At 42.3% G+C, this 12,793-nt stretch overlaps 1 protein-coding gene across 1 annotated transcript in view; it reads left to right on the plus strand.

Annotated features, from left to right (window-relative positions):
• The window catches only part of LOC138282897 (GDP-L-fucose synthase-like), a 68,417-nt gene that overhangs the window by 13,221 nt on the left and 42,403 nt on the right, over nucleotides 1–12,793 (plus strand). The window contains exon 3 of the mRNA XM_069220908.1: nucleotides 4,666–4,780. Coding sequence (XP_069077009.1) covers nucleotides 4,666–4,780 — 115 coding nt within the window. The remainder of the gene's footprint in view (nucleotides 1–4,665; nucleotides 4,781–12,793) is intronic.

Raw genomic sequence — 12,793 nt, forward strand, 5'->3', positions numbered from 1 at the left:
ACTCCAACATTTGTACTGTATAACCTTTTAACAATCCACCCCGTTCTTCTGTTTACTAAGCTTTTCTTAACACCAAAAGGAACAGCTAATTTGAGTCTTGGAGGCGGTTCACACCTGCATACCTTATTGGGCAATAAGGCTTTATATTCAATATAATAATAGAGCCTGCTATTCTCATCTTGTGCTGGCAGCTGGACTGATAAGCTCAGAAAGAGAAGGCTGAGTGCCTTTTCGTTAGCCTTCAGCCAAACTAGGTGATACGATTCTGCACGATTTGTTGCCCTGCACAAAGTTCCTCTCTAGCCCTTCACACAATGTGTTTAGTTTATTTTACATTTAGTTGTTATTGAATCTTTCAAGGTAAACAATTAGCAGAAAGTGGCCTGATACCCTCTTGTTTTCATTTTACAAGCCTGTGTTCTTTGAGCAATAACAATAAACAACATACAAATATAATTTTTACATGAAACTTTGTTCACAGCTTAATAACAATTACTTAGAACTGAAAAGTTAGCTCATATCAAATATTATGAATATATTCAAGCATTCTTGTTTACTGTTTCAAAGAAAATGACAAAAGAAATGCAGGTAACCTGTGTAAGCTAAACGAGGAATACCTAGCATAGAAAAAAAAACATAATAATCATAATACTTCCTCATCTTGAACGCTGCAATCATAATCATAATCCTCCTGGGTTGGATGCAGCCTTAATACCTGATGAAACTCTTTCCCACATGCCTCTTCCAGCTGAAAATGGTCACAGACAGCTTGTGATTTTTTTCGCCCCTAAAGAAATGGATCATAACAACATCACACAGAACCTTTTAAACTGGTTGAATAATAATTTGATCTCATTCTCAATAGTTCACAATCACATGAAAACAATGGTCAAACAAACAAACAAAAAAACACCTGCAACCTTAATTATGTGTTTGAAGTTTCCAACAATTTTGGTCCTCGCAAACATAAAGGAAAAAAGGCTTAAATATTCTTCTCACTGGTTCTCAAGTGACCCCTTTTTTTTATGTTTATTAGTTTATCAATGATATTCGAGTCTTTACTTTAGAACACTTCAATGAACAATCCATCTTTATCGCTAACGGCACCGAGCCGCATATAACTAGACAGTGTATAGCCAGTCTTCTTTCAAAGGCTGTCTCGTGACACAAGCTTATAATCATCTTTCACAAACAGTAAACATAACCATCATGTGAAAAACATAAAATTTGTGGGACTGTATGTTGTGGCAGGAAGAATTCTCTGCGATTGGTAGTGAAGGGGGAGTATCCAGATCAAGGGTACTCGGGGAATGTGGACGGCAAAACACGTCCAAGGACATTGAGTACATTTTGGCCTCTAGCGAGGTTTAAGTGTCTAGTATAGCATGTAGGATCTTCTCGGAGTGGCTGTTGAGTGTGGATTCAAGATGCCGAAAGTTATCCAAGTGTTTGGGTAGTTCAGATGTGGAGACATCATCTGGCAGCGCTGCGTCTCCCGCTGTTTTGGTGGGACGTCTTTCCCATGGCGTTACAGGTGGGGAGGGTGACCGCCACTTCACCACCACATCCAAGTCGTCCTAAAGGGAGCTCCCTCCCCCAATATGGGCGTAGCGAAGGAAGAACTACCCTACACAGTCACACCTTAATAGTCAATTGAGCCCCTTAGCCACCTCTGGGTGCGCTGACTGTAAAACCCAAACAGCAGTGGTAGTTACCGCCTATCAAGTCATTCCCATCAGGCAGGGTGTTAGCCAAATGTCTAAAGGGACTAAGGTGCTCCCCTCCTCCAATGCCCCACGTTGTGAAGGCTCTCCGGGCTAGACCACCTCACCCTCTCTGGGTGCTGCCGTATCTTCCTGGTTGTCAATGCAGTCTTTACCAGCACACCAGACACTCCCTGTTCGGTTGCCATTGCTCGGGGGTCTCACCACTACCACCCGCAAGTCTTCGCCACGTGGTCAATGGCCTCCTCCCATTCCTCGTGCTTTCTATATGCCCCCAGTGAGCCGCTGCGGCTGAAAGCGGTTGCGAAGCTCATCTCGCCTTGTCTTTCGTCCTCAAATGAGCACCAATGGATCCATACGGTCTTGGTTGGATCGCGATCCGCCTGCTGCGGCAAGCGTATCCTGTGGTTCATCGCATGGTCCGCTTCCAAACCATGGATGGTCGGGCGTTGATCCCACGCCGCCTGCACACCCACCACTGTCTTGCGATGGTCTGGTCCCGCTTTACCAAGTATCCATCGGTTCCCCACCGGCACACTCAGGACTCAGCCGAGCTGGGCACCACCTACGGACTGTGGGGTCTGTACTGCCTCTCACAGTGTGTCGTTGGCCCGAGGTCTGACGAGCCCCACTGTGCGGCCCTCTGTGCTGCTGATTCAAGCAAATTGCATAGGTAGTCTCCCTGGGCGCTTTGGGTCTCCACACTGCAACAGCGGGACCCTTCTGCTACGGTAAACATGATATTTTACTGGGCCCAGTGCAGCGCTCTCTAATTAGCGTCCGACGCGGTCGCCATCCTGGCCACACCCCTCCTCAAGTGACCTCTTTAATGAAAGAAAGTGATTATCAACCCTGGAAAACAAGTGGGAACAGATGCCTTTCTCATCAACTTATAAAACTATATGGCTTTGAGAAGGAGGTATTACTTGGAAAATATCTTCAAGACTTAGCCCAGCTACCTTAAATCTCTGGTCATCACCACCAAGAAGCACCCAAAACAGTTCTTCAACTTTGAGGCATAAAACAAGTCCATTCACACCCCAAATAAGTTTGAGAATGCTGCTCCCAAAGCTGAAGAATTTGCCAGTCAACACCATCAAACTTTCACTTCCCCACCTCGAAGACTCCTGGAATATCTCAAATCTCACATGCAAAACCAAATCAAAATCACTTACATTTGACGCTTTCAAAGAATGGTCTTTTGAAAATTATTCGAAAACGTAAGCCTTCTAATCATTAAAACGACTTGATTCTGAAGTACATTACCAGATACACATTATACCAACTTGTGCCTTACTTTAAACAGTTAGTGAACCTCTTTCCTTCCCGAAGAGTATTTTTAAAATTGGGCAAGTCTCCACTGTACTGAAGAAACAGCAGGTAAAGCAGATTTCAACAATTTTGATCCGGTCTTAGTGCTGCAGTTTTGGCGAAAGTGCTAGTGATTTGCATTACTATGCAACATACACAGCTTATTGCTCAAAATGATCTTTTCAACCATATCCAGTTAGGGTTTGGAGAGAGATGCTGCTCTGAAATTCTCCTGTTTCAAGTAGTAGCTGAAACACTTCATATCCTCATCTCTGGCAGCTCCCTACTCTTTGTGGTCCTTGAACTCTCAACAGCATTTAATACTATAAATCATTCCTTTCTAAGGAAAAGTCTCAAAGTATAACATTGGCATTGAGGGTGCTCACCTCTTATATGTCTAACCAGGTATAGCAGGTGAAAATTGGACAAATTGTCTTATAGTGTGGTTGCCCTCTCATTGAGTTTCCCACAATGCTCTGTACTCAACCTCACTCTTTTTAAGCTGTACATAGAGCATATAGGTGTTCTTCAAAATCACCTACAGACTTCCATCACATGGGTTTATCTTACCTATGGTCCTTCAACCTCAACCTTCTAGTTAACCCAGACCACCCAGTGCCATCTCAAAAGTCCAGTACTTCCACCTTCTAGGCCCTTTGCAATGGAACTTCCTTACACTACACAGTGCTATTCCCTCATTAAGAGAGCTGAAAATAGGTCTGAAAAGTCACCTTTTCAACTCCAAACAATACTGACTACTGTCCCCTCTCTGTTATAAATGTGTATATATTTAGCCTGTAATATTCTGGTAGTGAGATATTTAAAAGCACTACTCAACTAAATGTGTTATTTGTGTGTCTTCACACTATTACAATCAAGCAACTAATAAAAAAAAGAATTCTATAGAACATCCATTATTCTTAACTATGGTAACCACTCCATGTCCCTCACCTATGTACAGTCCTTGCTACTATTTAAACCACTTCTTAGCGAATTGTCAATGCTGCTCAATAAGAAAACAAACCCATTGTCTGATTGCACCATTTGATCTTAACCCCTGGACTTAAGCATGAAGTCCTATTTGGGGGTGTGATACTTGGGTCCATGTGCCCTGGGCTTTTTTACTTCACCACCTGTGCACCTGTTTGTGCATTAATTTGTCTTCTGTATCATCCTTAACAAGGATCAGTCATTTCTGCAGGGCCCCTTGCACAAGCCAGTGTTCCTCGCATGCTGAGGGTACGAAAGCAGTGAATTAACAATTGCTATTTGGGAAACTAGGTCCCCATTGCTTTTTGAGTGTTAGCATGGCTTCCAAAGTTCTTAAGCTCTAAGTTGGCATGCTCCCGGCTATGGGGCATCCCTCCGAAGATAACCATCCTCACTGGATGAGCTACTGAAACCTTGGAAACCTCACAGCCTCTTGTCATTATCTGAGAAACCTCGCAGGCCTCTGGTCATTGCTTAAGATTGTATAACTACTGTAAGATTGGGCCTAAGAGAGGCCATGATTTCTTCCTTGGGACTTCTGTTTGATGTTTGGGCACCACCTATGAGGATGTAATTGGGAAATGAGTGTTCCTTGCAGCTACTAGTCTGACTATGGTATTTTTTTTTTGTCCATCACCAGTAATGCAGCAGATACCAAGGCACTGTTTGACAAGCACAAACCCACCCATGTCATCCACCTGGCTGCGATGGTGGGCGGCCTCTTCGGGAACATGAAGTACAACCTGGACTTCTTGGTAAGTGCTTACCTTTTGCAAGGCTGGGATAATGACGGGAAAGATCCTCGCACTCGGAGAAAGTAGGAACTTGTTAGAGTTAGATAAGGGTGGAGAGGCATCATGTAGTGGATTAAAGAGGCCTATGGTGGTTTGAAGACTGCAAAACCTTGGACTTCCAAGCAGAGCGTTGGCCATCAGCGCTCATTCATTTACAAATCAAGCACTTATTTTTACTACTCTATTGGCTTGAGGTTTAAAGATACATTCATTCCAGTGAACAAGATTTTCCAACCCATGTGTTTTTCCTGTCTCTTCTTTTGCACTGTTAATTAGCTTCATTTTTATTTAAAACCTTGTTTAACTTTTGTTTTTGCAATGCTGTCTCTATTGAGTTGTGCTAGGCATACAACTTTGTGAGCGCACCACAGTATTCTTCCTACAGTGAGTAGATTTAGATCTGTGGTGTTAGGAACATTGTTGCTCACTTCTGAAGGCAGATGGCACTGGGGATAAATGCTTCTTTCTGAGCAGAGGTGATTGGCCACTTTGTGGGGTTTAGTTTGAGGGAAGTAGCTTAGGGTGTGGTTCAGCTAATTTTATGGGTGAATCTGAATTTCGATTTAATGGGAATGGAGCAACTTCAGCCTTGTGCCATCCAGTTTCTCCTATTGAGTCCAGTCACATTGCAGTATAACAAACAAACTAGAGCGAGAGAATCCATTCTCCTTATTGAGTTCCATCAAGAAAAAACTGTGAATTGATGCTCAACACATCATCGTCCTTACAGCAGTTAAGGGGAAATGTAATCTCCATCTTCCAACAAAGAATAACTAAGGAAAATAAGACAAAGTTAAGAGGGATAAGCACAAGCGATATTCCTGACTCCTTCCGTGGCTGGGGTGATTCATGCAATGACAATCTGTCCACCAATGCATGCGCGAGAGCCAGTGAGGACCGGCTGCCACGCCTCATGTTTGCACCCTTCTCCATAGGCGCTGCAGAAAGAGCGGCAAGGAGACTGAAGACTTCTGATTTCACTCTACTCTTTGGGGAGAACGTCTGCCTCCTTCTCTCTCAAATATTGTGGGTTAGTTCAGACTTTGACTGACAGCTTGTGGCTGTGTATGCTGTTTTATGAGTGCCCCAACCTTTTCCACCGTTTTCTCATTCCTCACCCACCACCCTCCTGATGAGTAGTGAATGTAGCTCTTACATGCACTCTGCTATATGATCTGCCTGGTGACCTGTACCAGCATGACTGGGGCTGCAGTGTATTGGCCCCCCTCCTGCAGGTCTGATCTGGTGCATACTCCTGCCCAGTACCCCTTCACCTTACTCTGTATCCGTGATTGCAGCTCCTCTTTATGTGCTCCCTGTCATGTGAGCACATGTCAGCTGTGTGGCCAGACGGGCACACCTATCCCACAACTCCCTCCGTATGCATGGTGTGGGCCATTCTTCAGATTTTTCTTCCCCATGTGGACCTGTTTGCTAGTCACCCTTTCTGCCCAATTTCTCTCCCTTCCAACCAAGTTTCTCCACCCCCACCTTCCCTCCACTTTTCTCTTCCCTCATTGCTACTCCTCCATGTGCATATTAGGGACTACTACGCACATGGAGGAGTAGTAGGGATTATGAGCTTTTTGCCCCTTGTGTGCACTACTCAGTAACCCGGGCATTGCTCGCATCTCCTTCGTATACATGAGTGTTGGAGGTCTTTACAGGCTCCCTGTCCTTTGAGTACAGTCCCCTCACCTGCCCCTACATTGGTGAGATTGGGGCTGCCAGGTGACATGTCTGCGATACACTCCCCCCTCCATATGCTAAGTGAACACCTCTATTTACTTCATTTTTTAACTTTTTTAAAAATTTATTTATAAACGTTTCTATAGCTCAAACATGACCCGTGATGGTATCAGAGCGCTTTACAAATGCTCGGAGGAAATGAACAAGAGTAGTAAGCAACAACCTAATCAACAGAGGTGCAGAATATAATAGCTCACAAATTGAGGAAAGATAACTCCACAGGACCAAGCCGATTAGTCATCGGACACAATTAAACTTGTGAATAAGTCATGGGTGTAGACACTATCATATTGTGTGAACTAGAGCAGAAATGTGTTCATAAATAGTACTTTAGCTTCTTTTATTAGTACTTTAGCTTCTTTTATTAGTACTTTAGCTTCTTTTTAGAATAATGAAGTTAAAGTTCACGTGGCCCAATTCCTTCCCCTTCCATAATTTAATAGTCCAGGATTACATTCACCGCCTCTTTAATCTTCCAGGCCAAATGGGGATAGACTGCTGTATTCATGTGATGGTCAGCCTGCCCTCCCCCAATGTTCCTGTACCAACCCTACAAACTCCAGTGGCATCCTGTTTTCTTGCCACAGGCACAGATTAGACTTGCTTGCTTCTGTTAATGGCGAGCCTATTTCACCCATGTAGCCTTTAATCCACTGTTCATAAACTGTGTGTTCCAGTCTGGGGCCCCTCCCCAGCTCCCTTTCTCTATGTTCAATTAATTACCCATTGGTGCAGTTTTGTGCTCTTTAGCTCAGGTAATAACATATATATATATATATATATATATATATATATATATATATATATATATATATATATATATATATATATAATAATAATATGTGTTATCGAAAGAAAAGAATGCTGTTCGCACACTCTGGGCTCAAGGAAAAGAAAAATAATTTAATCACAAACACAATGCGTTTCGACTAACACAGCAGCCTTGGTCACGTGATAATTACCACCAGTAAGCATTTGCTAAATACTATCATTTCATAGACCTAGAGATGAGACAAAAACATATAACTAAAAGAAACAAACAGACCACTACCACATTGCATATTCAAAAATAATAGCTTGTCTGACCCATAATATTAAACCTACTGCAATTATCATATCCTGGTACTTTATATATGAATGTTAATATATATTGTCCAAAAAGGGGGTGGCGGGGGAGGGGTGGGGGGGAGTGTAACATTACAAAGTTTATACTCCACTGGACCATAATATAAATAATGAAATATCGTCAATTCAAGCCCAAATGGAAATAAAGACAAGCAATGAAAAACACACCCTCTAAGCCAGAATTCCTAACCCAAAAGGACCCAGTACTGATCCTAACATATGTACTCGCAAATTTATACTAAGGGTCAATAATAATAGGACAGACTAACCATAACAATATGAATAAAATTAATTTTCTTATCTGTGAATCTGCAAAGAAATATCACCCAATAATAACGTGCAATATAGAGAAAGCGATGGCAAGCAGGTCTCAGTAGTTTTCCATCTGACCCATTATATCTGAAAAAATATATAAATAAATAACCACCACATATATACAAATCAAGTCATCTTCTAAACGCAAAAAATTAATTCATAAGCTTAATTAAACACACTAGAATCCACTATTTGTACACTCAGATGATTCACAACAACCCCAAATCCATTAACCCCTTAGCTGCTGGGCCGTCCCCCCCGTGCCCCCCAGTGCTGAGCCCTTTTTGGCTATTTGGGGTAGTTCGCGCTTAGGCCTTCATAACTTTTTGTCCACATAAGCTATCCACGACAAATTTGCGTCCTTTTTTCCCACCATCCTAGGGTTTCTAATGGTACCCAGAGTTTGTGGTTTCCCCTGGAGGAGGACAAGAAATTAGCCAAAATACAGTGCAAATTTCTTTTTTTCCCAAAAAAATTGGAAAAAAGGGCTGCCGAAGAAGGCTTGTGGTTTTTTTCCCTGAAAATGGCATCAACAAAGGGTTTCTGGTGCTAAAATCACCATCTTCCCACCTTTCAGGAACGGGCAGACTTGAATCAGAAAACCACATTTTTCAACACAAATTTGGCATTTACTGGGACATACCCCATTTTTACTATTTTTGGTGCTTTCAGCCTCCTTCCAGTTAGTGACAGGAATGGGTGTGAAACCAATGCTGGATCCCAGAAAGCTAAACATTTCTGTAAACTAGACAAAATTCTGAATTCAGCAAGGGGTCATTTGTGTAGATCCTACAAGGTTTTCCTACAGAAAATAACAGCTGAAATAAAAAAAAATTGAAATTGAAACATCAGCCATTTTTCTTTATGTTTTACTCTGTAACTTTTTCCTGCAATGTCAGATTTTTTAAAGCAATATACCGTTATGTCTGCTGGACTTCTGGTTGCAGGGATATAAAGGGCTTGTAGGTTCATCAAGAACCCTAGGTACCCAGAGCCAATAAATGAGCTGCACCCTGCAGTTGGTTTTCATTCTATACTGGGTATATAGCAATTCATTTCTGAAATATGAAGAGTGAAAAATAGGTATCAAGAAGACCTTTGCATTTCCAAAATGGGCACAAGATAAGGTATTGAGCAGCAGTGGTTATTTGCACATCTCTGAATTCTGGGGTGCCCACACTAGCATGTGAATTGAAGGGCATTTCTCAAATAGACGTCTTTTTTTACACACTCTCTTATATTTGGAAGGAAAAAATGTAGAGAAAGATAAGGGGCAATAACACTTGTTTTGCTATTCTATGTTTCCCCAAGTCTCTCGAAAAAAATGATACCTCACTTGTGTGGGTAGGCCTAGCGCCCGCGACCGGAAATACCCCAAAACACAACTTGGACACATCCCATTTTTTGACAGAAAACAGAGCTGTTTTTTGCAAAGTGCCTACCTGTAGATTTTGGCCTCTAGCTCAGCCGGCACCTAGGGAAACCTACCAAACCTGTGCATTTTTTAAAACTAGAAACCCAGGGGAATCCAAGATGGGGTGACTTGGGGGCTCTGACCAGGTTCTGTTACCCAGAATCCTTTGCAAACATCAAAATTTGGCCAAAAAAACACTTTTTCCTCTCATTTCGGTGACAGAAAGTTCTGGAATCTGAGAGGAGCCACACATTTCCTTCCACTCAGTGTTCCCCCAAGTCTCCCGATAAAAATGGTACCTCACTTGTGTGGGTAGGCCTGGTGCCCGCGACAGGAATAGATCACACAACGGTCAATGTTGGTCCTTACATGAGGCAGCTGTTGACCCTGGGGGGATCCATTCCTGACGCAGGCACTAGGTGTAGGCACTCAAGTGGGGTAGTGTTTTTATCAGGACAGGTGAGGAATCACTAGGTGGTAGGAATTTTGTGGATCCCAGCATATTCCTGTAGTTTGTCTGACAGAAATGCGAGAAAAATAGAGTTTTTATTCAACATTTCAGTTTTGCAGGGTATTCTGGGTAAGAAAGCTTTTGGGAATCCACACAAGTCACACCTCTGTGGACTCCCCCCGAATGTCTAGTTTCCAGAAATGTTTGGGTTTAGTGTGTTTCTCTATATGGCCGCAGAACCCAGGACCAAAAACACAGGTGCCTGCCTTACAAAACCAGTTTGTTTTGCGATAGATAATTTTGATGTCTCCACAATACGATTTGTGGGGTGGAATTTGGGGCTGAACTAAATTGGGGAGCTCCCAAGAGAGCGCTCTCTCTCTCCCTCCTCTCTCTCCCTCCTCTCTCTCCCTCCTCTCCCTCTCTCTCCCCCTCTCTCCCTCTCCTTGCCGCCGCATTCACCTGCTCTCTGGGTTGGGCTAACCCACTATTACCCAGTTGCACAGACTGCTTGCGAAGGGACAGCAGGACTGTCCTCATCACCTCTCTCATAATGTACTGAAAGAGGAGTTATCGAATGGGACTCCTCCGACTGAAAAATCACTCCCAGAGTCTGCGCCGTTGTCCTATCCCTCAGATGCTGTCTCAGTATCTGATGTCTCAGTCTCTGATCCTATGTCAGAGCTGTCCTCTATCACCCGAGTGACGGCAGCAGTCATCCATCAAGATGCCATCTCTGCTATTGGCTAAACTGTTGCTCTAAAACACTAGCCTACGTAGACAGTCACAAAATCGATGGTGTGTGTGAGATACGTGCAACAGTTAGAGGCCACCTTACCTGCGCTTCTTCCCTCAATCAGCACGTTCTTTCAAGACACTCAAAAAACCCCTTGTCACATACCATTCGTCACAGTCTTTAGCACCTCCTGCGCCCAGTCCAACAATCATTATTGGTGCTCCCACTCCCTCCTCCTTGGATTCCCTTATTACCACCCAGCAAAAGTGCCCTTCATCTCTCCATAGCCGCCCTCCACCCCGCACATACATTTCATTTGTATTAAAGCGCAGGTAATGGCTGACTTTACTAATGTACTCAGCTATTTACATAAAATACAGATTTGCTCTTTGCAGTAGGCATATAAACCTTCTGCGCTTCTTTATGGCACTAAAACTGCAACTAGATAAGTCTGACCCTTTTGTAGCAGAAACATAATCACAATACTTACTTGACTTTTTTATTGCTGCCTAAAAGCTACAGTTGAAAAGCGGCAGTTGAAGTATGTGCATTGCTTTGAAGACGCAAGCTGCAACTGCAAGACAACTGGTGGCAAATCTCTCTCTCTCTCTCTCTCTGTATATGTATATGTATATATGTGTGTGTGTGTGTGTGTGTATATATATATATATATATATATATCAACTCCAACAGATCCAAAAAGGCGCGCTCTTCACATGTCGGTGCCTGCATATGGGAAGGACCTATTCCGATCAATAATATTCACACCAGTTTGACAATTGAGTCAAAATTGCGGCACTCACAGGATTACAGCAGGTTACTTTTATTTCATGACAGGACCCCAAACAAACTAACACCAACGCGTTTCGACCCTCACGGTCTTGATCACGGTAATTAACCAATTCATTACAAGCACTATTTATACTAATCCTCTAAGCCATGCCCTTAAGTGGCATTCTGGGAAATGTAGTCTATACAATGTGTGTTACTTCTAAAGCCAAACACGAAGCCTATTACACCCTAACGTGTGTTTCATATACAAACAAAACTAAGAAATAAATGAAAAGAAAGACTTAGTGCACATAAACAATACTATTGAAACACAATGGACCGAACATAACAACAGCTATTCTATTCATCATTCCAGACCATTTTTTGTACCACTTTACACTTTGCTTGCAATCCCCCGTCAACAATGTCCAATTTTTATTCCAAATAATTTCTCTTTCCCCATTGCTCTGTAGGGATTCAGTTCCCAATTACCATTTCACTTATTCAATTAATACACCTCATTCAATTTTCCATTAACAATGGGAATTAATCCATGTTATACAACCAGGTTTTAAAGATGACAATAGAGTTCCTCATCGTAATTTATCCCAAATGGCATCTTAGTCTTTAACCTAATAATGTATCTGGATTCCAGCCGTCTTAATCTTTGAACCCTGTCGCCACCCCGTTCATGTTTTTGTATTGTTGCAACACCATAATACTTCATGGACAACCAGTTGAGTTTTGAGTGAGGTTTTTAAATGTTTGGTCATTGCATATGTGGTATCCTCATTACAAACCGCCCTTATATGTTCCAAAATACGCTTTCTTAAAGGGCATACAGTACTCCCTACATACCTCAGACCACATTGACATTCCAACACATATACCACAAAAGATGTTTCACATGTGATTCTTGCTCTGATTTCAATTTCTCTGCCTCTGTAATCTATTACAGCTTTTTTATTCCATCCAATTCTACATGCTTTGCATTTTTTGCAGCAAAAGAACCCCTTACTGCCCTCTGATAACCAATTGGGAGATTTTGGTATCGGTAGGTGACTTCTCACTAACATATCTTTCAAAGGCGGTGCTTTCCGATATGTGATTGAGGGGCAGATACCCGCTCTTTGTCCAATGTCACTATCTTTTTGAATCAAGTGGCAATATTTCTTCAATATTTTCACAATTTGTCGGTTTTCCTTACTATAGTCAAGAATTCATCTAATCTCATTCTTTTCCCACATAGACTCATCTGATGCATTTCTATTCATCAGCACCTGTTCACGGGTCTTATTTCTTGCCTTCATCTCTCCCTGTTTAACCCATGTTGATATGTATCCCCTAATCAGGAATCTTTGTCTGGTCTCATCAAATTTCTCATTCATGTCTTGTTCATTTGGACAATTTCTC

Source organism: Pleurodeles waltl, chromosome 2_2 (assembly GCF_031143425.1).
Source record: "Pleurodeles waltl isolate 20211129_DDA chromosome 2_2, aPleWal1.hap1.20221129, whole genome shotgun sequence".
NCBI classification, from domain to species: domain Eukaryota; kingdom Metazoa; phylum Chordata; class Amphibia; order Caudata; family Salamandridae; genus Pleurodeles; species Pleurodeles waltl.